The sequence below is a fragment of the Chlorocebus sabaeus genome, chromosome 19, assembly GCF_047675955.1.
Source record: "Chlorocebus sabaeus isolate Y175 chromosome 19, mChlSab1.0.hap1, whole genome shotgun sequence".
Taxonomy (NCBI): Eukaryota; Metazoa; Chordata; class Mammalia; order Primates; family Cercopithecidae; genus Chlorocebus; species Chlorocebus sabaeus.
Genome location: NC_132922.1, coordinates 6,709,028 through 6,733,409, shown reverse-complemented (window position 1 = coordinate 6,733,409; position 24,382 = coordinate 6,709,028). Strand labels below are relative to the sequence as shown.

The following is a 24,382-nucleotide window of genomic DNA, read 5'->3' as shown; positions in this document are numbered from 1 at the left end:
AGGAAACTTTTAAATGTTTGAGCAGCAGAAAGGGAGACTGAGCCAGAAGAACTTGCTAGTGGAAAGATGCTGGAAGCTGGGAGCTTTGAGGTTCTAAAAATCCTGGTGTGTCAGTTCAGGTAGTGGGGCAACCAGAGCTTAGGGTGAGTTACACCTGGTGGGACTTAACGGGATAAATGTTATCTAGTAACCCAGCTACATTAGGCATTAATATCTGGGGAAAAGGTGGAATACACCTGGGTTCTTTGGGTACTGGCCAAGAAGATGTCTCATAGTTTGATGTTGCTCAAGAAGGGAAATAAGCGGGATGGAAAGAGGTTTAATCAGTCGGCTGGAGTGGGGTGTTGCGTTCAGTTCATTCCTTCTTAAACTCAGCCAGTTCTCGTTATTCATGGTGGTTTTGGTCTATAAAGTTGCCACAAACACTGAGTTAGCTAATACTAAGCCATCGCTCCTAGGACAGTACAGGGCTAGGTTCCTGTGAGCCTCTGATCACATTTTCAGCAACAGATCATTACATAACTTTTTCTTATATATGTTTCTTTTTAAAGACACATTATTTAAAATATATTGTTGATTGATTAACATCAAGCTCACTGCCAATAGCAGTATAATTCCAGCCTGAACGGAGCTTCTCTGACGTGTGCGTTCTCTGCAAGGCACACCTCAGCCTTCTTGCACTTGGGAACGCTAGGAGTACTCCTCACCACGTGTGGGGACCCATTTTAAACAGCGTAGTTGGCCGGGACGGTGACTCATGCCTGTAATCCCAGCACTTTGGGAGGCTGAGGCAGGCAGATCACCTGAGGTCCAGAGTTCGAGACCAGCCTGGCTAATGTGAGGAAACCCAGTCTCTACTAGAAATACAAAAAAATCAGCCAGGTGTGGTGATGTGCACCTGTAATCCCAGCTATCCAGGAGGTTGAGGCTGGAAAATTGCTTGAACCCGGGAGGCAGAGGTTGCAGTGAGCCAAAGTCGCGTCACTGCACTCCAGCCTGGGCAACAGAGCAAGACTTCATCTCAAAAACAAAACAAAACAGTGAAGTCACCAACAAAAAGCAGAAACATGTGAAAACCATGGCGTTAAATAGACCATGAAATGGACACTTGTTTATGATGCGAGAGCTCAGACAAGAAGGCAGGGTGCCCTGTGTTTGACCTCAGGTGGGGACACATCTGGCAACTCAGATTCTTTTTTTTTTTTTTTTTGAGTGGAGTGTCACTCTGTTACCCAGGCTGGAGTGCAGTGGTACAATCTTGGCTCACTGCAACCTCTGCCTCCTGGGTTCAAGCAATTCTCCAGCCTCAGCCTCCCGAGTAGCTGAGACTACAGGTGCACGCCACCATGCCCTGCTAAGTTTTGTACCTTTAGTAGAGACGGGGTTTCACCACATTGGTCAGGCTGGTCTCGAACTCCTGACCTCAGGCGATTCACCCGCCTCAGCCTCCCAAAGTGCTAAAGTTACAGGTGTGAGCCACTGTGCCCGGCCAGATTCTTTGCTTCTGTGTGTGTGTCCGTGAATGAATGTAGGCCAACGGTATTGATTCTGGGGTTACAAATTTTAGTGAGTAGGTACATTTACACATACAGAATCCATGAATCAAGGTGACTGACTGTACTTTGACATTTGTCAAGCCCTGTAGGAGGAACCCACAAACTGTTCCTTCCCTCTGCTCACATACTGCCCAGGATAAGACTTCTGACACCAGAGGTGCAGGGATGCCCCTGCCGCACCTGGCAGTTCTGCAGCAGACACCAGCTGGGTATCCTGCAGTTCAGTTCAATTCTGACACCATCGACCTGGGGAGAGCCTCAGACCCCACAGGTGAGGGCTCAGCCCCACAAGACTGAGCCCTAAAGCAGGGTCCCCATGACTGCTTGCTCGGTTTTGATTAATTTGCTGGGACTCAGAACTCGGAAATGGACCAGGCGCGGTGGCTCACGCCTGTAACCCCAGCACTTTGGGACGCCAAGGCAGACGGATTACTTGAGGTCAGGAGTTCAAGACCAACCTGGCCAACATGGTGAAACCCTGTCTCTACTAAAAACACAAAAATTGGTTGGGCGTGGTGGTGGGCACCTGTAATCCCAGCTACTCGGGAGGCTGAGGCAGGAGAATTGCTTGAACCTGGGAGGCGGTGGTTGCAGTGAGCTGAGATCGCACCACTGCACTCCAGCCTGAGCAACAAGAGCAAAACTCTGTCTGGAAAAAAAAAAAAAAAAAAAAAAAAAAGAACTCAGGGAAACACTGCACTTGTGCTCCCTGGTCCGTTATAAAGGAGATGGTAAGGGTGCAGGTGAGCAGCAGAGGAGGAGGCACACAGGATGAGGCCTCAGAGGGCCCCGAGTGCAGGAGCTTCTGTTGCCCTGGAGTTGGGGTGCGTCACCCTCTTGGCACCTGGAGGTGTTCACCCACCCGGAAGCTCTCTGTACCCTGTAGTTCAGGGATTTTTACGGAGGCTTCATCATGTAGGCATGTCTGATTATTAGGTCGATCTCCAGCCCCTCTCCCCTTTCTGGAGGGTGGGGTGGGGGGTGGAGCTGAAAGCTCCAGGCTTCTAATCGTGTCTGGGTGTTTCTGGTGCTTAGCCCCCACCCAGGAGCCTCCAAGAGTCACCTCATTAGAATAAAAGATCCTTTTATCTTCCCGGAAATTCCAAGGGATTAGGAGCTTTGTGTCAGGAACCAGGGTCAAAGACCAAATATTCGAACAAAAGATTCTCCTGGCAGCTGGAAATGATAAGGTTCTTAGGAGCTGTGTGCCAGGGACTGGTGGCAGAGATCAATCTGAATATTTCTTTTTTTTTTTTTTTGAGATGGAGTCTCGGTCTATCACCCAGGCTGGAGTGCAGTGGCATGATCTCAGCTCACTACAGCCTCCACCTCCCGGGTTCAAGCGATTCTCCTGCCTCAGCCTCCTTAGTAGCTGGGACTACAGGCGTGCACCGTCATGTTGGGCTAATTTTTGTATTTTTATTAGAGATGGGGTTTCACTATGTTGGCCAGGCTGGTCTCAAACTCCTGACCTCGAGTGCCTCGGCCTCCCAAAGTGCTGGGATTACAGGCGTGAGTCACTGCGCCTGGCCCAATATGAATATTTCTTATTATTTCACAAGCACTTGCCGTGTGTCCTGTGGTCTCTGTCCTCAGCGTGTGGTTTAGAGGGTACCTCACAGGGAGGGTGTGGGGTTAGTGGGGTTGGGGAGTGATTTCTCGGGCACAGTGATCCCCAGGGTGTGTGTGGTTGTCCAGTTCATTCACTCCTCGTGGCTGGCTCAGTGCTGGGGGTCCGCACTCACAGAGGGCATGGTCTGTGCTCCAGGGGATCAGGCAGCTGCTCCTGGTACAGATGAGTCAGGAGGTGACCTCCTCCAGGGCATGTGAGAAGCTCTCAGTGACCAGGCCAGCTGGGATCCCCAGCCGAGCCGATGTGCTCTCTGTTGCCACATTCCGTGTCACAGGCCTCCCCGGCTTCCCATTCTCGGGGCCAGGTGTTCCGTGGATGGGGTGCGGTGCTGCCTTTGATACCAGAGGCCTGGGATCACTTTCCTCCTCGGTTTCTGTGTGGGCAGTGGCTCCCTCACCCCTCTCATGCCCTGCCATGCAAGGGCAGAGGACTGGTGTTGGGGTGGTGCTGGGGACTGGGGAGTGGAATATCCCTCTCCGTTAAGATGCCCAGGGACCCCATGTGTGACGCTGGCCACGCCAGCCAGTCTTCCTTCCTGCTGAGACCACCAGCCCTCGGTGCAGCCAGCCGTATCGCCTGGTTATAGTCACACCGAAACCCAGCTGTGTGGAAGTGTGGCTGTGGGGCCTTGGATCCCTTTTCCTTTCCACGTGTTTTGTGGAGAGGAATAACACAGGCATGCGCCATGCCCAGGTGGAGGCAATGTTGGGAAAGCAGAAAGGAGGTCAGAGCAGGGAATGTGTGTGGACTCGTGTTTGTTGAAGGGCCTGGCCGAGTTCCCCAGAGGCTGGGGTCAGTGTTCAAGTTCTGATGCTTCAGACCGGGAGGCCCTTGGAGGCCAGAGGACGTGACCTTGAAGAAAGGGCAGTTCTCACCTGTGGGCCTAGGAGAGGTCGTTGGCTTTATGACATTACTCCAGGTAATTATACGTGGTCCATACCTATAATCCCAGCACTTTGGAAGGCAGAGGCTGGAGGATTGCTTGAGCCCAGGATATGGAGATCACCTGGGCAACAAAGTGATACCCCTGTCTCTCAAAACAAAAAGCAAAAAACAAAAACAAAAACAAAAAACTCCAACCGACCAACCATACAAACAAACAAACAAACAAAAAATAGTTGGATATAATGGCATGCACCTGTTGTCTCAGCTACTCAGGAGGCTGAGGTGGGAGGATCACTTGAGCCCGGGAGGTCGAGGCCACAGTGAGCTGTGATAGCACTAATGCACTTCAGCCTCGGTGACAGAGTGAGACCCTGTCTAACAACAACAACAGAACATTAATCCAGATAGTTCTAGGATGAGGGTTCTCAGAGCTAGATGGGCCTTTGCAAGTTCTTTCCATTGATCCCCAGGTTTGGTTGATTGTATGAAACCAAGAGGAAATATACAGGGTTTTTGTGGAGAAAGGAAAATGTCATTTCTTTGGGTTTTACTTTGAATGGCGTTGGGCCATTCAGAGCCTATGTGGGGCCAGCCCAGCCTGCCCCGTGTGCCCCACTGAGACCCTGGAACCTGGGCTTTCTCCCACTGGGCCCCTAGTGCCCACTGACTAGTTGTGGGGTTTTGTGAGGACCCTTCATTTATCTGCTTCATCTTCCCAGATGGATCAGGGTGGTGCCATAGTGTTGCTGAGGGCTGCTCCTGGGTGGGGGTTCTCAGAAGGAGAAGTCTGTCCGGGAAGATTATATTTTATTACCTTCTCCCTCATCTTATTTATTTTCTGTTTTTTAAGAGACTGGGTCTCTCTATGTTGCCCAAGCTGGTCTCAAACTCCTGGGCTCAGGCGATCCTCCTACCTTGGCCTCCCAAAGTGCTGAGATGCAGGTGTAAGCCACTACGCCCAGCCTCCTACCTCTTTCTTATTTATTTATGGCTTATTTCAATAGGTTTTTGGGGGAACAGGTGGTGTTTGGTTACATGAATAAACTCTTTAGTGGTGATTTCTGAGATTTTGGTGCACCCATCACCCGAGCAGTGTACACTGTACCCAATGTGTAGTCTTTTATCCCTCACCCTCCTCCTACCCTTTCCCTGAGTCCCCAAAGTCCATTGTATCATTCTTCTGCCTTTATATCCTCTTAGCTTAGCTCCCACTTATGAGTGAGAACATCCTTGAGTTACTTCACTTAGAATAATGGTCTCCAGTTCCATCCTGGTTACTGCAAATACCATTATTTTGTTTCTTTTTATGGCTGAGTAGTATTCCAGGGTGTGTGTGTGTGTGTGTGTGTGTGTGTGTGTGAGTATAAAATATAAATATAATTTATCCACTCATTGACTGATGGGCATTTGATTGGTTTCACGTATTTGCAATTGTGAATTGTGCTGCTGTAAACATGCGTGTGAAGTATCTTTTTTGTCTGATGACTTCTTTTCCCTTGGGTAGATATCCAGTAGTCTCCTACTTCTTTTTAAAGGAAGCCTTGCTCTTTCTTAAAACTGCCCAAAAGAAATGAGAATGGCGCTACAGCAAACATCTATGAGCGCCTACTGTGTACCAGGCAGGTGGCTATGGCGGAATCTACCACATCTTAAAAGTCACCATCCAAGTTATTCTTTTTCTGAAATACTTTGTCTTTCAACTGAATGCTTTGATTTTAGAGTGTAGCATGTTTGTGACAGCCAGTGAAGGGCCCCAGATGGATTCAAACAGAAGCAGAGTAGAGGGGCTACTGAAGGGCCTGTCTCCCTGTGAGCCCCTTGGAGCTCAGGCAGAAATATTTTAGCAAAAAGGTCAAATCTGTACTTTTCTGGCTTTTAATGGGTTATATTGAAAAGGATCTAACCTGCCTATAAAGTTGTAACTTACATTTGGCTCAGTCTTAATTAACTTAACAAGGGGTGCCTCCCCACCCATTATCCCCATACCTTGTATTTATGCATGTATTGACTTTTATCTCACTTTGCTACCTTGAAGGCAGGGCCGTAGTCTTTCTCACCTTGGCACCCCAGGCTTGAGTGATGCCTGGCACACAGTAGGTGCACGACACACATCTGAGTTGAGATCCTGATATACACCCTGTATATGACCTTCGGCCGCCTGTTGACCCCTCACCGCCTCTGTTTCCTCATCTGTTAGATAGGGATGATCATAAGGATTCTTCCTTGCTTGCCTTATGGGGCCTTGATGAGAATCAAATGAAATGATGACATCAGTCCCTTAATTATTTCTCCTCCTCCTCCTCTTCCTCTTCTTCCGTCTTTCATCTTTCATCTTTCTTCTTCTTTCTTTTTCTTCTTCTTAGACCGGGTCTCACTCTGTTGCCCAGGCTAGAGTGCAGTGGAATGATCCTAGGCTCAAGTGTCCTCCTGCCTCAGCCTCCTGAGTAACTGGAACTACAGGTGTGTGTCATTGTATCTGGCTAAGTTTTTGTAGAGACAGGGTCTCACTATGTTGCTTAGGCTGGTCTCCAACTCCTGGGCTCAAGCAGTCCTCCTGCCTTGGCTTCCCAAAGTGCTGGGATTACAGGTATGAGCTACTGTGCCAGGTCCCCTTAATTTATTCTGAAAATGGCATGTCAGGAGCTGGGTCTTGGCTGCCTTGCTCACCTTGTGAAATCCCCTTGCCTGGCAGGTAGGAGGCAATCGATGCATACATGGTGAATGGATGAAATGTTAGTTAGTTGCATTACACTGAAGTGGTCTAAACCTGACTCTAAGATGTGATACTAGGCTGCTGATCCTTTTATGATTTTTCAAGTGCATAGTTATTTTCCTTTCAAAAGCTAGTCACATTTCCTTTCCTAACTGACCCTCTGTTATTTCTGCTTCCTCCCCCAAGGGGTTGAGCACCAGTCCCAGGCATCTCCTTGGCCAGCTCACTAGATACACACATGTAGGGAAGACCCTCTCTTGCCCCAGCCTTCCTTTGTGGGTGGCACTGGACACTGGGCAGCTGGAAAGGCCCTTTCCATGGAGCACTGGGCTGGCGAGGGCCTTCCTGTCTGTGCCCTCATGATGTCCTCACTTGGCTGTCGCGGCATCTCCTGGGCCACGAAGTGCTGTTTGTTGTCCTGGCCTTGCATCAAGTCTCCCAGCAGGAAAACTGTTAAACCAAAACCAGAGTTGGGGTTTGCAACCAGAGTTGCATCAGAGTTGGGGACCGTATCAGCACTGGGGACTTGGATCAGCGTTGGGGACCTGCATTGGTGTTGGGGACTCGCATCATTGTTGAGGACCGCATCAGTGTTGGGGATCGCATCAGCATTGGGGACTTGGATCAGTGTTGGGGACCCGCATCGGTGTTGGGGACTCACATCAGCGTTGGGGACTTGGATCAGTGTTGGGGACCGCATCAGTGTTGGGGACCGCATCAGCGTTGGGGACTTGGATCAGTGTTGGGGACCCGCATCAGTGTTGGGGACTCGCATCAGCATTGGGTGTCTTTTTCTTGCTGCCTCAAGTCCTGGTTTTGACTCTGGATAAAGCCTGGTTTGTGCCATGGGAGTGGAGTGGTGGGGGATGGGGGTGACCGGCGGGTGAGCCCTCACTGCTGATCCTGGCCTCGAATGGGAGAGGGGCACTAGTGCTCCTGGTAGTGGGCCATGCATGTGCCAGTCCGCTGCCTGCCCCAGAGCCCCCGCCTGGAGCACCTGCTAGGTCGGGACATGGGCCTCCTGTGGGCCTCACCGCTTCCTGCTTCAGCAGAGCTGGGAATTGTCAGTTCATTGAGCAACATCTCCAGGAAGCCAGCCTCGGGAAGGAGCTTCCACGGGGAGTTGGGGGACTGGTAATTGGAATAAATAAAAGCTAATCGTGCTTCCTGGATGCCAGGAACCACTGAAATTCATGGATTCCCACAGTAGCGGGTGAAGCTACTCATTGTTAATAACCCCTTTTTACCGGCGAGGAACCCAGGCCAGACGGGGAGCCCGCCTGTGTCACCTGGTAGGGAGGGGCTGGGCCTGGTGTTATAAACCAGGAGAGGGTGCAGGCCGAGGAAAGGGGGAGCAAGTTGCCAGGCAAGGTGGGTATCATGCGAGTCCTGCTTCTCCCCTCATTCGAGGACTTTCCTTTGGGGAAGTGAGCGCTCCCGAAAGCCGCCTGCCGCTTCCGTGTTGGGGCGGCCTCAGCTTCTGCTTTCTGTGTCCGATATTTGATTTCTGTTGTCGTGGAAACGGGGTGGCAAGTGTTCCGTGTGTTAGCGTGTGGTCCTCCCGGCATAGTCGGCACACGGGAGATGCAGCCGGGGTGGCACGTGCCCACGGTGGTGCCACCTCTTGCTGGGGGTCAGGCAGAGGAGACCCAGCTCTGTGCTAGCTTGCAGACCTCCGATCACCTCTCCTGTCTCAGGGGCCAGAGAGCAAAGGCGATGGGAGGCCAAGGTCTGTCGTTCAGTTTTCCTCTGAGCCATCTGCGTCTTCAGTCACCCCAGGGGCCTGGGCGTGCCCTTCCTTCCTTCTTTGTGTGTGGGGATTTTCCTGGGGAGCAGTCGCTGTGGCCCATGAGGCCGTTGGGAGTCAAGACAGAAATAGTGGTCTGTGGTCAGCAAGGAGCTATCGCTGGAAACAGCCCGGTCCTCCCACAGCCTGACCCTCTGTGACCTTCCTCAAAGGCTCCCTGAAGAGGCTTTCCCTTGAAGTGCAAGTCATAGTGGTGCCCCTGCCACATCCCTATATGAACGAGGTGTGTGCCCTGCCTGCCCTCCGACGCCCGCCGGTTGTGCTGGTCTGCAGAGCCGCCGCCAGCTGCACCCTCCTCGCCAGTAAGTTCTGTTTGCTTTCTTATCGTTTTCAGCAGGAGCTAAACCCAGGCCAGCCCTTCTTTTCTTTTCTGCTTTATGGCAGAATTTTGTTTTGCAAGAACGGACCCTAGGTGGCCGCTTGACTTTTCCCAGGAGGGTGATGGGGACGTTGGTGTTAGGACGATGGGGAACGGGGTCCAGGTTGTCTCACTGCGGCCCCAGAGGGATGAGGGTCTGACTTATGGAGTGAAGCTTCCAGCACTCCGCTGGGGCGAGTAGATCTTTGGGCCCAGAAGAATGGGATTTGGAACATTCTCAGGGACATGTTGCAATTAAGATTTTCTTTTTTGTAGGGGTACCTGATACTGTGGGTCTCTCTCTCTCTTTTTTCTGAGATGGAGTCTCGCTCTTGTCACCTAGGCTGGAGTGCAATGGCACAATCTTGGCTCACTGCAACCTCTGCCTCCTGAGTTCAAGCGATCCTCCTGCCTCAGCCTCCCGAGTAGCTGAGATTACAGGTGCCCGCCACCACGCCTGGCTAATTTTTGTATTTTTAGGAGAGATGGGGTTTCGTCATATTGGCCAGGCTGGTCTTGAACTTCTGACCTCAGGTGATCCACCCACCTCGGCCCCCCAAAATGCTGGGATTACAGGCGTGAGCCACCATGCCTGACCATGGGTTTCTCTTTAGGTGTCTTCGGTTCTGTGTTTCCCCTCTCAGTGGCCGATCGTGGCCAGTGTCTGGCTTTCTCCCGGTCACCACCGGATATTCTGTCTTGTCTTTGGGAGGCAGAGGCAGTAGAAGGTGCTTTGCATTGGGCATGCCTGGGAGTGAGCCCAGCTCTGCTGTTATTAGCGCCCATCGTGACGGTCGGCCCAGCTGCCCCAGTTCGATTTTTCTCCTGTAAAATGGGAACAACAGTAGAGCTGATGTGTCCTGCGCTTTCTGTGTCCTAGGGACTATCCCGGCTCCTTAACGTGCTTTGCTCGGTGCTATCCTCCTAAAAACTTTTCTTTTACAGTTGAGTAATCTGAAGCCCAGAGAGGTTAAGTAACCTGCCCAAGGTCACACAGCAGATTGGAACGGGAGTCAGGAGTGTAACCAACTGGCTGCCTAGTCAGTGCTCTCAACCTCTGCTTGAAGGCTGCCTCCCTGGGCCCTGCTGGGGGACCCAGTAAGATGATGGTTATTCACATTCTCCTGTGTTTCTGATACCAAGCGAACTCCCGGTAAATGCTGCTTCCCCCTCTGGTGGAATAAATAATGCACATTTTTTTCTGAGCTCTGCCTGGGTATCCTTAAGGAGAGGGACGCTGTGCCCGGGACGCAGATGAAGACGATAGGAGCTGTTTCCTGGAGGAGCTCCCATGCTGACTTTTGCCTTTGATCTTCTGCATCTTTTTCATAGGCTTTCTGTAGATGTGCGGGGATATTTCTAGAGGAGAAACCAGAGGTGGAAGGAGGGGCATAAGGAAATCGAATGCTGGGCATCTCTTAGCTCACATTATCTGAGGCTCTCCAGGGACAATAGACCTTGCAATAAAAGGCAAAAAGGCGATTGCGCACAGAGTGCCTCTTCCTGCACGGTGCCCGGTGGGATGGGAACAATGGGGCTTGATGGCTGGAGGAGCGCAGACCCTGCCCGCGCCTCCTGGGGCCTGTGCGGGACTTTGCTCACCTTGCTGTTTCTAACCAAGGTGCCAGATTCTCTTCACTCGGGTATGTCAGATTTTAACCCTTGAGGCTAGAGCCTTGCCAGGCTTATTCGAAGTCAGTGGCTGCTAGTAGTCACAGGCCCCCTGCCCTAGACCCTAGACCAGGAACCCCCCGCCCCGAAACCTTGGCCTCGTGGAGCAGGAGTCACTGTGAAAGGGGTCTTGGAGCCCAGGATCACTCCAGCAACATTTACCAGAGAGCATCCTGGGGCCAGCGTGGGGTGTGGGGGAGCAGATACTGAGCGCTCTGTCCCCTCCCCTTGGAGAATCTCACAGTACATTAGCATAGTCAAGGCTCTGAGAAGTCCGGCAGGAAAAGACAACAGCTTAGCTTCCCTTCACCTCACGACTCCACCTCCTTGACTTTTGCTTGATTCATGTGAGACCTGTGAGCGTCTACACTGCGGGACTCACTTTGGGAGATACTGATGAAGGCCAAATAGGTGTCCTGCTCATATATCCTCTGCTTCTTCAGGTTCCTTTGCTCAGGTTCCACTGGGCTTCCTAAAATGCAAATGAATTAAAAAGCTAGAAGAGCTATGCTGAATATGTTTTCTCTGTCTGAAAGTACAGCCACCCATGAGAGGAGGAGGTCTGCTAAGTTTTCTTCTAGAAAAGGGGTCCCCAGGCTCTGAATGCTTGAGGACCTCATTGGGATCACCACCTCCATTGTGGGCCGCCCATCCTCCACCCTGCTCCCCGTGGCCTATTGATAACCTCCCAACCACCACCTATGCTCCTGGAGGCCCTAACTGGAATCCCTGTCCTCACCCAGTGAGTTTGTCACCTCCCTCCAAACTTTGTGTCCTCTGTTGCAGTTGAGGACCTGGAAGTCATGACTGGGCTCATTAGTGGTGGATGTTTATATTGAATTCTTAACTAAGACAGGGAGGAATCACATCCTAGCTCTATGTTTTACTAGTTGTGGGACCTTGACTTTCCCAAGCTCTATTTTCCTTGTCAGTAAAATGGCGATAATCAGGGTAACCCATATCCCTGATCGCTGAGGACCCCTGCAGGCGTCCACGCCCGGCCCAAAGCCAGGACCCAGGAAGGGAGATGCAGCTGGGCGGCCTCTTCTGCATCTCTGCCAGTCGCTGGCTTGGATTCTAACGCCCTCCTTCCCTCCCTCCCTCCCTCCCTCACTCGCTCTCTACCAACGGGATCTAAGACCATGAGAACCTTTGAAGGTTTCTCAAATGCCTGTGACTGTCCCATGTCTGTTGTTTGGTGGAAAGGACTTTGTAATTGAACGGAGTCAGTTGCAATGTGAATGTCATGTGGAGCTGCTTTTCCTTGGCAAGTCCTTGCTGCCTGAGCCACAGTTCCCTGATCTGTAGAACTTTCCTTCCCCTGTCCCCCTTTCTGGGCTGTTGGGAGGTTGAGCGAGCTCATCATGAGGCCCCCGAAAGATAGCTTCCGTGCCCTGTGGAGCTCAGTCCCCGAGTCTCTGTCCCCACCTCCCAGGTCCTCTCTCACCACCCTTTTGGGTTGGTGAATTTCAAGTTGGGCATCAGATAGGACAAGGGAAGGGGACTGGAGAAGGAAGAGCCCACAGTTTGCCCTCAGGACTTCAGAGTCACTCTTTTTCGTTTGTTTGATTTTTTTCAGATAGAGTCTCGCCCTGTCGCCCAGGCTGGAGTGTAGTGGCATGATCGCGGCTCACCACAACCTCCACCTCCTGAGTTCAAGTGATTCTCGTGCCTCAGCCTCATGAGTAGCTGCGATTACAAGTGCACACCACCATGCCTGGCTAATTTTTGTATTTTTAATAGAGATGGAGGTTTCACCATGTTGGCCAGGCTAGTCTCGAACTCCTGACCTCAAGTGATTCACCCTCCTCAGCTTCCCAAAGTGCTGGGATTGCAGGCATGAGCCACCGCGCCCAGCCCAGAGTCACCCTTTATTTTTGTGCCTTATTACACATCTTCCTGCTATAGGACAGCCCAGAGCAATGGGACAAGCTTCTGTCATGAATAAGTCCCCTGTCTACTTGGGGTGTGGGGATAAAGGACTGGACCTCTCTCTCTTCACCCTACAGGGCAAACTCCTTCAAGACTCAGCTCCAAGACTACCTCCTCCAGGAAGCCTCCCTGGACTACCACACTCCCTCCTGAGCCCCCAGCCTTCTCACATACCTCCCTTATTTGTCTCCTGGGTGCTGGAGCCCTCAGAGCAGGGCCTGTGTCTGAGTCCCCCTGTGGCCTACCCAGTGCCCCGTGCCAGGCCTGACCACAGTGGATGTCACTAAGCAGTTGTTGAATAAGTGAATAAACAGATGCAAACTAGGCCCAATCTTATCAAATTATACTAGAGTAATTGTATAAAAAGCCAGACTTCTTTAAGTGGAGGAAATTTAAAGTTAGAAGTGGGCTGGGCACAATGGCTCACACCTATAACGCTAGCACTTTGGGAGGCTGAGGTGGGCGGATCACCTGAGATCAGGGGTTCAAGACCAGCCAGCCTGGCCAACATGGCGAAACCCGTCTCTATTAAAAATACAAAAATTAGCTGGGTGTGGCGGCACATGCCTGTAATCCCAGCTCCTTGGGAGGCTAAGGCAGGAGAATCACTTGAACCCAAGAGGCGGAGGTTGCAGTGAGTGGAGGTCACGCCATTGCACTCCAGCCTGGGCGACAGAGTGAGAGTCAGTCTCAAAAAAAAAAGAAGTGAGTGAATATGTCCCTACCTGCTTTTGTAGCTCCTGGCTCTTAAAGCTCTCAAATACCAATGGCAAATAAAGGGAACCGAGAGATGAAAGATGTCACTGTCCTGATTTTCTTCAGATGCAGAAATTTCTGTGTAGCTGAGGAGGAAGGGCCTGCTTGCCCCCCTTTGAATTTTGAGGTGTACTTGAGCAGAAGCATTCATTGCTTGGAGAAAGCAGAGGAGACCCCAGAAGCATTTCCCTCAGAAAGGGAGAAGCAGGTAGACCAAGCAGCAGTTCTGGGACCAGCTCTGGGGCCACCTGCTTTTCCCAGCTGGGTCTCCGGCGGACTCGGCGGCTGGCCTGTACACAGGAGATCCTCAAAACGGATGAGCGATCATGGTTGGCATTTTTACACTCCCTCCTTTAGTCTGCAGTGCTGGAGGAGGTGTGATTATGGTGTGTATTTTGTGCAGCCATTTGGTGGACACCTACAGAGGACCCGCCGTGGGGCAGGCTGCCGGCCAGGCTCTGAGGATGGAGACGAGGACTCTTACTTGGGAGCCTCTGTTCAGGTTGAAGACAGTTTATGAAAACATAAGATAACAGAGTCCAGGGCAGGAGCCAGGGGTGTGTGAGTGGGGGTCCTGGAAGGGGTCTCTGGAAGCCAGAGGAGTAGTTCTCTGAGGCTGACCGAGGCTCCCAGCAGAGAGATGGGGGCATGGGCAGAAGCCTGCCATGCCAGTGAGCCCTGGCATTTCTGAGCCCCTGCTAGGTTCTGTTGCCTGCACGATGGGCTGGGTGAGCAATGCTGACAGGAGACCCTTGCCTTAGCACTATGTCCCCTGGGCTCTGGCTAGTGACGCCTCCTGGCAGCAGCTATCCAGGCCACACAGGATGCTGGCTACATGCTTGACTGGTCTGGCCATCCCTGCATGGCCCCGCTGTCACTGGTATCTGGAGATCGCACCCGGCCAGAGCCCAGTGGCTTCCCTGCCTGCCATCCTCGGATGCTTCCTTGGGGAGGGAGGGTGCCCTGTTTCCATGGCAACCCTAGGGGGGAGGCCAGGGCCTCGGGCAAGCTGCTGAGCTTTTCACAGCCCTGGGAGTGAGGACCAGGGCAGGCTGAGCCTGGGCTGTGGGGCAGAATTAGCCGAAGAGGATCCCCACCATCCCTGAGGAGAGGAGGGGAATGGGGTGGGGAACATTAGACAATGCTCACTGCCTTCCCCCAGCCTCCCAGCTGCCCACGGCAGTCCCAGGCCAGGCCAGTGTGGGCGTGGGGGGGAGTTAGAGCCTGGCTGTGTGGTATGCCGGCATGCAGTGCAACAGCCAGGACAATGGAGTCGCCCCCTGCCCTTGGGCCCTTCCCTCCACCCCATCTCATGTCTGCACTAGGTGAGGAAGCAGAGGATGGAGGAGCCTGGCGGACTCCGGGAGCTCCTGAGACTCCTGAGTCGGTGGGGATAGGGCTTCCCAACCTCAGCACTGAGGATTCTTGGCTGTGGAGCTCCCCTGGGCATTGCGGGGTGTCTAGGGGCGTCCCTGGCCTCTACACACGAGATGTCAGTTGTGACGACCCAGCGTGTCTGGAGACGCTGCTACATACCCTCCCAGTGTGGGGGTGGAGGAATCGTCCCCAGCTGAGATCTGCTGAGCTGAGAGGCTCCCCGGAAGCAGCGGGTGAAGGAAGGGAAGGCTCTGGGCCCTGGGGACATGGATGCCTGCCTGGAACACATAGAAACACGCACACGCATGCATGCTTGCCTACACTCACTCATATGCACACATGTTCACGTATGGATGCACCATGACCCTGAAGGGACACCCCTGCTGCTCTTTTAAACAATCTTTTAACTAGACTATTTTAAGAGCACTTTTAAATTCACAGCAGAATTGAGTGGAAGGTGAAGAGATTTCCCATGACTGCATAGCCCCACCACGCACACCCTCCCCGTCTATCAACGTCTGCACAAGAGGGTGCATCTGTGGCACCTGATAGACCCGCATGGCCACATCGGGACCACCCAGAGTCCCCAGTTTCCATGAGGGGCCCCTCTTGGCGTTGGACATTGTGTAAGGGCAGGAACCCCCATGGTAGCATCATCCAGGGCAGTGTTACTGCCCTGAGATCCCATGCCCCACCTGCTCATCCCGGTCTCCCTGTCTCTCCTGGCAGCCTCCGCTCCTTTCACTGTCTCCGTAGTTTTGCCGGCCCCACAGGGTCGTGTAGTTGGGATCACACTGTCTGTAGCCTTTTCCGACTGGTTTTTCACTCAGTGAGATGCATTTAAGTTTCCTCCACGCCTTTTCACAGTTGACGGTGCGTTTCTTCTTAGTTCTGAGTGGCTCTTTCTCCATTGTCTGGATGGATCTGTTTGTTGCCTGTTTGCCTCCCAGAGGATCCGCTGCTCTTTGCTGCAGATGCACAGTCCAGGCGCTGTGGAGTTGGGATGTAGCAGTCGAGCTGGGATCAGAGCCCAGGTCTCTGCTCTGAGGTTGGAGCACTCTGACTGCACCCAGCCTAGGCCTGTGCATTGTCTACACGGATGGCCATGGGGCAGGGGACCTGGAGCACAAAGCAGGAGAGGATGCCGAAGGGGGCGGGTGGGGCCGGGACTTGGGAGTGTCCGGAAGGAGGACCGCCTGCCTCAACCCAGGGCTGGTCTGCGGAGGCCAGAGCGCTCAGCCCCTCAACGCTGGGCCTGTTGTGAGTTTCTGCATGAGGTGGCCCTCTTGGAAAGAGTGGCTCCATAGCAGCTGGGTTGGGGGCCCCATGACAGCTGAGTCCGGGACTCCACGGCAGCTGGGTTGGCGGATGCCTGTCCTTGTAGAGACCGTCACCTCCAGGAATGGTAAAAAGGCAGCCACAGGACACATCCTGTGTCCTCTTTCCAGTCCTCTGTCTTGTAAGCCCGGTCCCCCCAGTGGCCCCAGTCTCCCCTGCCACAAGCCCATTCTCCTCTCCTCTGTCTGGCCTAGAGACAGGCTCTTCCCTCTGGAGGCTGCAGTCCAGGGGTTCTGGTGAGGTACAGAGCCCAGCCCGCACACAGCAGGAAGGTTTCCACAAATGCACAGCTCTTCAAGGCCACGTGCAGCTGTGTGTGTGGTGCATTTTGAAGGGCATTTTGAAGGGCGATGGCACGCCTCCCAAAGTGCTGGCATAACAGGCGTGAGCCACTGTGCCTGGCCCCTGTGAGTTTTTACAAGAGACACTGCAGTAGAGAGAATGGTAGAGTCCTCAAACCCTGATTCAGTCGTTCATGAATTCACCGAGCGCTCACTATTCCTGCGACATGTGTCCTCTTCTTTGCCAGCCTGCTGGTGTGCTCCTGGTGCTTGGTCCGCCACAGGTGGGTGTGCTTGGTCCAGGAGGCTGATGGTGCTGACCTCTCGGCTGATACTTACTGTTTTTAGTGACTCGAATGACGTCCATGCAGAAGAGCTAGTGCACCATGCTTGTATTTGAAAATGCCCAGGCTCCTGCCTGAGAACCTGGTAGGCCAGTACTTGGAGGGACAGTAGCAGGATCGAGAAGCCATCTGTGTCACATGTCCTTGGGGACAAAGAGGAGACACAGGCTCAAGGAGCAGTGAGGCTTGTGGGACATAGCTGTGTCCAAAAAGGTCAAGCAGTTAGCACATCCCTAGCTACTTCCTGTGAACCCATTAAATCCGCAGGCTGAGGAGGACAAAGGGTGAGGGGATCTGACTCCACACTCAGCCCTTTAGCCAGTGGCTGCTGTGCTAAGCCATTCTGAGAAGCCGCCCGTGGAGAACTGACTTCAGGTCTTGCTGACTGTGGCCGTCCAATTGTTTTTGCACATTGAAAACAATACATTGCACTTTGGGAGGCCGAGGTGGGTGGATCACTTGAGGTCATGAGTTCGAGACCAGCCTGGTCAACATGGTGTAACTCTGTCTTTACTAAAGATACAAAAATTAGCCAGGTGTGGTGGTGGGCACCTGTAATCACAGCTACTTGGGAGGCTGAGGCAGGAGGATTGCTTGAAACCAGGATGTGGCGGTTGAAGTGAGCTGAGATTATGCCACCGCACTCCAACCTGGGGGACAGAGCGAGAGTCCTTCTCAAAACAAACAAACAAACAAACAAACAAACAAACATTGTTCCAGATTTGCTAATAAGGAACCAACCTCCTCAGACCTTGGTGTCACAGGAGAGTGGCCTGCAGCAGCCTTGGGGCCAGTTGTGATTTTATCCACAGTGTTGGTTAGATGCATTCTCTGTGCTTGTTCAATATTCATTCTGCTTGTGTGAACAAAGCCATGTCAGTTTCAGTAACCCTTGTGCCATGAAGCACCCGGTGTGGAGCAGGGCTCGGTAAAACTGGTGCAGAGAATGTTCCAGGCCTTTTGAAATGACGCGGAGTTGCTGGGGCTCTCTTGAGGCTGTTAATTTATTTAGGGCTGTTGTGACCAAATACCACAAATCCAGTAGCTTAAACCAACACAAATCTATTATTTTACAGCTCTGGAGGTCAGGAGTCCTAACATCAAGGTGGCAGCAGGGCCGGTTCCTTCCAGAGGCTCCAGGGGAGAACCCCGTTGCTTGCCTTTCCAACTTGAAGAGGCACCTGTGTTCCTTAGTGCGTGGCCTCTTCCTCTGTCTTCAAAGCCGTCGGCATAGCATCTCCTGATCTTTCTCTGCCTCCCTTTATCACGCCTCCTCTAGCTCTGGCCCTCCTGCTTCCTCTTGTAAGGACCCTGTCAATCACATTGGGCCCCCTGCATAATCCAAGCTAATCTCCCGCCCCAAGGTCCTTATCTAATCACATCTGCAAAGGCCCCCTCTTGCCACGTCAAGTCACAGGTTCCTGTCACTGGATGTGGACACCTTTGCAGGGACCACGATCCAGCCTTCCATAGAGGTGGTGACAGATGGAGTGGAAAGTATGTCCTTTGAGTTTTTATAAGAGACACTGCAGTAGAGAGAATGGTAGAGTCCCAAAACCCTGATTCATTCGTTCATGAATTCACTGAGTGTTCACAGAGCACCTGCCTCAGTCCAGGCATCATGTTGGGAGCGGGGGAGACAGAGCAGGCCACGCATCTGTCCTTTCAGAGCGCTGTAGATGCAAATCCTGTAGCACAGATGCACAGATGTGCCTTAGACCAATAGTGCCTCAAAAGGAGAGGATTGGGAATGGGTGTGGGGGGTGGGGAACCTGACCTGCTTTGTGGGGTCACGGAGGGACTCTCCACCTGCCGTCAGCCCTCTGGCCCTCGTTTGCGGCTGTTCCTCCAAAGGCTCAGTCTCCAGCAGGGGTGTGGGGACCCCTATGGGCTGTGGAGACCTTTCTCCTTTGCTGCTGTGGGCATTGCATCTGTTCCTGATGGGTAGAGCTGTCTGTGTCCACTGGGGCCCAAGGCAGTGCCACTGTGGTTCTTTGAGTATCTCGGGGGGGAACTGAGCTGCCAGAACCAGAGGGCGATGGCTTCCAGCACTCCCCAAAGCCACCTGCTTTTAGAAGGGGCCTGTCTCCGAAGCAGGCCGGGTCCTCCTGTTGGGGGAAGCTTTCATGGCCAGGTCTGTTTCGCTTCTGCAGGGGAGACAGCCGCTAGAGGGCACCGTCCTTCTGGCCTTTCCCACGTCCCCGTTTCTACGGCAGGTGCACAGTAGAGCCTATTTTTTTTTTCTAATGACTTAATGATTTAATCTTCTTATTTTCTCAGCAGACAATGCTTTGGACTTCCCTGGATACATTGGGACATTACCAATCAGATTAATGAATACGAGTTTCACAACTCGGGAATCAGTGAATGTGCTTCCCCAGACTTAGCTTCTGCATGGCTGTTTCTGTTCCCTTTATGAAGTGCATTTCTCTAAGAGCCTGGCAGTCTCATGAGGCTCGTCTGCTGCTGGAAGCGAGCAGCGGGTTCCATTGTCCCCCGCTCGGTGGGGCTCGCTGTGCAGCTTGCTGGCAAATGGCTGGGCTCGGAGGGGTGGTGACAGTGGCACACGCCAGGGGAAGGGTTGGCATCGTCTTCTGAGAATTGTTTCTTTTGGGCTTCACACCCCGCCCCCACCTTCTACTGCCTCGAGGCTCTTTTCTCCTTATTATTAACTAGTGACAGATTTCATGACCAGTGACTGAAATCATTTGGAAGTACCCCCTGAAAGCCAGCATGACGGGTTGGCAGAAATGTGACAGACGCAGCCTCTGAAAATCACAGAGGCAGAGGACTTGCTAAGGGATTAGGTTGAGAATGGTCAGGAGGTGGTGGCTGCTGGGCACTGGAGTTGAGGGTGAGGGGCCAAGAAAATGGTGGGCAAACGGGATAGCTCTTTTAGGGGGCGGGGGAAGCTGGCTTTGGGGATGTGTGTCCTACTATTTGTTCACTGTAAGATGGGGGCGTTGGGTGGTAGGTTCCAGTGCTACTGAAGGGTGGCAATTGAAGGGAGGAATTAAGTTGGCCGGGTGCGGTGGCTGGTGCCTGTAATCCCAGCACTTTAGGAGGCCAAGGCAGGTGGATCACTTGAAATCAGGAGATCAAGATCAGCCTGGCCAACATGGTGAAACCTCGTCTCTACTAAAAATACAAAAATTAGCCGGGTGTGACCGTGTACGCTTGTAATCCCCACTACTCAGGAGGCTGAGGCAGGAGAATCACTTGAATCTGGGAGGTGGGTGGAGGTTGCAGTGAGCCAAGGTGGAGCCACTGCACTCTGGGCGACAGAGCAAGACTCTGTCTCATCATCATCATCATCGTCAACAACAACAACAAAAAGCTGACTCACGTGGCTTTCAGTCTGAGAAACCAGTCAGATCATCACTTGTCTCTAAAGCATGTATCCTCCTTTGTAGATGAGAAGCTTACCGTTCCCTCCATGCCCCGGTTTCTCGCCCAGGTGGGTTAGATGGTCAACCTGACATTTTGCTGTGCACCTTGAAGTCTTTCTTCCTATTCTCCTTCCCACAGAGGATTCATTTTTCTGTGGTTCTAACACTTTTCTGATCACCCCGGGGACAAAGGCGAAGAAAAGACCGTGTTTCTGGGCCAAGGGAATCATCTGTTTAACATGGGCTTCGGAACTTTTTTTGTGTTTATACTTAAGCAACTTTTTGTATTTTAGGGGCAGTGGCAGGATCAAGAAGTCACCTTTTCAGGTGTTCTTTGGGATAAAGAGGAGACACAGAGACTCAAGGAGGGAGGAGGCTTATGGGACACAGCTGTTTCCAAAATGGTCAAGCAATTAACACATCCCTGGCTACTTTCCGTGAGCACCTTAAATCACCAGGCTGAGGAAGACAGAGGGTGGGGGTTCTGACCCCTTCACACAGCCCTCGAGCCAGTGGCCGCTGTGCTAAGCCATTCTGAGAAGCCACCTGGGGAGAAGTGACTTCAGGTCTAAGGGATGGTGCCCTGAGCCTGCTGCCAAGGTCCCCAGGGAGCAGCCCGATGGCCTGAGCTAGGCCTGCTCTGCGTCCTGCCCTCTGCCACACGGCTGCATTCCAGTGTCACTCGAGTCCCTAGCGGGTCGCTTCTGAGTCCCCTGCAGGCTCCGCGGCTTCCACCCCCTGGGTGGCCCGTCGTTGGTGTGGTTTTCCTGGTTCTGACCCTGGCTCGTGCCTGTGGACTTTGGGAGCCCTTTGCACTGTTTGGAATCGGCGCCAGGGGGTCAGGCTGTGCCACCCACACCGTCCCGCAGCCATCTGATGTTTGTGTGGAGTTGGATTCTGTTACATAATCATTCAGCCTAATTAGTGTCAGCTTTAAATGCCCATGGACCGTACACAACCGTTTGTGGTGATGCCTGAGCTGTCAGTTCAGGTTCATCGAGATCACATCCTGCCCGGGTTGTGGTGAGGTGGGTTTCATCTCTAGATTCTCAGACAGTTGCTGACCTGGGGGCATGTGGCCCCCAACATGGCCCAGCCGAGGCTCAGCGAGGCTGCCCAGGGCTCCACATTGGCAGATAAACACACTGGCGGATAACGCGGGACTCATGCTGGCCTCGGTTCCACTCAGGCCAGCCCTTGTTGAGTGGATGACCCTAAATCACACCACACTGGAATCCAGCACAGGTGCTGAGGATGGGGACAAAGAGAGAAGAGAGGCCTGATGTTTACCAGTTAACGACTTCTCAGCACTCACCACCTTATTAAGTTCATTGTCACGACAGCCTTATGATCGGGGCCGGTCACTGACCCTCTGCTGAAAAGACTGTAAAGGATTTCAGGAGTTGAAGTGCGTGGCCAAGGTCACGTGGCCTTTCTGCTGGGAACCTCCAAAGCCTCTATTCCCTCTGATCTTCTATCTGGAGCAGTGCTGACCCTGGGCTGGGGGGTCTGGAGGAGGGGCAGGTGGCTTCTGGAAGGGGCATGGTAGAGGGGATGTTTGTGGCGGACCCTGAAGGTACCAGGTGTTGGTTCCTCTTGCAGAGGTTGCAGAATGTGCTGCTAGGGAGGAGGTCACAGTGTGAGCGAAGGCAGGGTGGCCCCTAGCTGTTCTGGGGAAGGCAGGAGGCAGGGTTAAGTTGGAAGGAGCAGAAGAAGGTGCTAGAAAGGTCAGCCAGGCCAGGGGGCAGACAACATGTGATGTGTGGGGGAGGGGTTGCACTTGTATTTTTGGAGTCAGGGGAAGACTGGAGTGGTCTGTGAGCAGAGGAGTGACTTGACGAGGCTGTGTTCTGGGAGCGAAGTCTCGAGACACTGTGGGGTGGGCTGGGAAAGGGCAAAGGTCAGGAGCCCTGAGACCCGGCAGAAGCTGGTGCAGATGCTCCGGCTCTCATAGGTCTAGCCCCTGTGGCGGCCTCTGAGGATCCGGCTCTCATAGGTCTAGCCCCTGTGGCGGCCTCTGAGGATTCCACCTGATATAACTGGAGGGGGAAATTGAAGAAGCTGACCCACGTGGCTTTCAGTCTGAGAAACCAATCAGATTGTCACTTGTCTCTAAAGCCTGTGCCCTCCTTTATAGACGAGAAGCCCACCAGCCCCTCTGTGCCCCAGTTTCTTGCCCGGGTGGGTTAGATGGTAAAGCTGACATTTTATCATGCACCTAGAAGTCTTTCTTCCTATTCTCCTTCCCACAGACAGTGTATTTTTCTGTGGTTCTGACAGTTTCCTGATCACCCCAGGGACAAAGGGGAAGGGACGACTGTGTTTCTGGGCCAAGGGAATCATCTGTTTAACATGGGCTTCGGAGCTTTTTTTTTACATTTCTATGTAAGCAACTTTTGGTATTCAGAAGACCTAGTTTCCCTGAGCCAGATGGGCTCCTTCCATCTCGGTGGTCTGTATTTTGGATTCCTGCAGCAGGTGGCTGGTCGAAATGCACACCCCAGGAGGTGAGGTTGGGGGGATGTCAGCTCCGGGGCCGCTTGTACTAGCAAGTCCCTAATTGCGGGTGCACTCCTTCCTCCTGAGCCCATCAGCCTCTGCGTGGCCACATCAGGGCAGTTGGGTTCCTGGTGACCCATGACTGCCAGGCTAATGGAAACCTTAATGGAAACCCTCTTTTTCCACCCAATTAAGTGGCTGGAGGTGGGATGCTGTGCGAGAGCCGTCCGTTTCAGTTCCCTGACTTTCTCTTGCAGCAATTATCTATGTAGCTCCATTTGGCCTACATAAGCTTAGCATTTGTGTTCATTCATTCATTCATTCACTCCACAGATATTGACAGAGCCGTTATCCACGTGCCAGGTTTTATGCAGGATGCGAGGCCATGGTCATGAAATGGGACCTGGCCCCTGTGCACTCCTTGCAAGGTCGGGGGTGTGCAGGGAGGTGAGCACACCCACAATCATATGATCGGGGAATAGGGTTTGTCCTTGTCATGTGCATGGGAGCTGTGGGAACCCAGGGGAGGGGTTCGAACTGCACCCAGGGATAGGGGATGTGCAGAGAGTGCTTTCCAGACAGCTGGGAAATGGGTGGAGCCAGCTGATCTAAAGTGAAGGATATTTTAGGTTATGAGGACAGTCGAGGCAGAAGGGCAGAGATATGACCTACAGAAGTAGCCTGGAATAGCCTCATCAGACGATGAGGGTGGAAGCATGGGAGCTGCAACTGGATTGATGAGAGGAGAGGTCCACTCATTAAGAGTCACTGGGCACCAGTATGAAGGGTTTACGTTTTACCCTCGAGCTGGTGGGAGCTGTGGGGTGTACCGCAACTGAGTGTGACCCATGCCAGCTTTATGTATTGGAAGGATTTCTGCATCAGACAGGACTCTCTCAGTTCGCAAAGGACAGAAAGCCCAACTCAAAATGGCTTGAAAGCAAAACAGAATTCACTGTTGCATTTGATAGAATGGTCCATGGGGTTGGATGGCCTCAGGTAAGGCTTGATCCAGCACATAGAAGGTGTTGCTAGATCCTAGATTCTGTTCTCTCCTTCCCTGAGCTCTTTCAATCTGGTGCCTTCATCTCCAGGCTCTGTATGGTGGTAAGATGATGGGATGGCTTCAACCCGCATCCTTTCTGGGTCAAGGCCAGTGGGAAAGAGTGCCTGTCTCATTCTCTATTCCTGGTAAAGAATCAGTGCAGCTCATTAGCTCTAACTGGGCCATGCCCATCCCTGACTGTGTTCCTGGGAGGCCAGTGTGCCTGCCGGCTTTGTCCTGGGATGCCTGCTCCACCCCAGAGCTGAACTACAAGGCCCGAGCATAGTGGCAGGAGGGGCAGCTCTCTCTGAGGGAGGCTGAGTCTTGTTTGCCTGAAGGGATCAATGGATGCTGGGGAAGAAAAGCAATGGTGTCCAGAACAGTCACCTCTAGAAGGGGAGAGGCTGGGCTGGGGTGGGAAGAGTTTCGGGCAGGGCCTGCAGGGGCCAAGGTGGCCGTCCTGGTGAGAGAGCCCCACTGACCATCCCAAGAATAGGGCATGAGTCTGCCAAGGGTGCCCCTAGGTCTGGCATCTTGATTCTTTCCTCTGTGTTCTTGGCACAGACACTCATGCCAGGGTCTTTGCTATCACCCGTAGTCTCAGAGTCCGGTTATTATTCCGTAGTCATCTGTAGGGGTGAGACCGTGCAGGGCTTTCCCTCCCCAGCTTCCTCCCTCCCTCATAGTAGCTCACTGTGTCCCCTGAGGCTGCCAGTGCTGCCAGGAAAGACCCGAGGCTCCTTCTGGGTCTCAGAGCCATTTCTTTGGTTGAACCCAGTTTGTGTCCTTCCCTGTAGA

At 52.8% G+C, this 24,382-nt stretch overlaps 1 protein-coding gene across 6 annotated transcripts in view; it reads left to right on the top strand.

Annotated features, from left to right (window-relative positions):
* The window catches only part of PARVB (parvin beta), a 157,660-nt gene that overhangs the window by 60,510 nt on the left and 72,768 nt on the right, over positions 1-24,382 (top strand). Inside the window, exon 1 of one of the 6 annotated variants that reach the window (XM_073006622.1) lies at positions 8,816-8,896. The exons of the other annotated variants lie outside the window; for them this stretch is intronic. Within the exon in view, the coding sequence (XP_072862723.1) occupies position 8,896 (1 nt within the window). The 5' untranslated portion in view covers positions 8,816-8,895. Of the gene's footprint in view, positions 1-8,815; positions 8,897-24,382 lie in introns of those variants that run through there. 6 annotated transcript variants of the gene reach the window in all.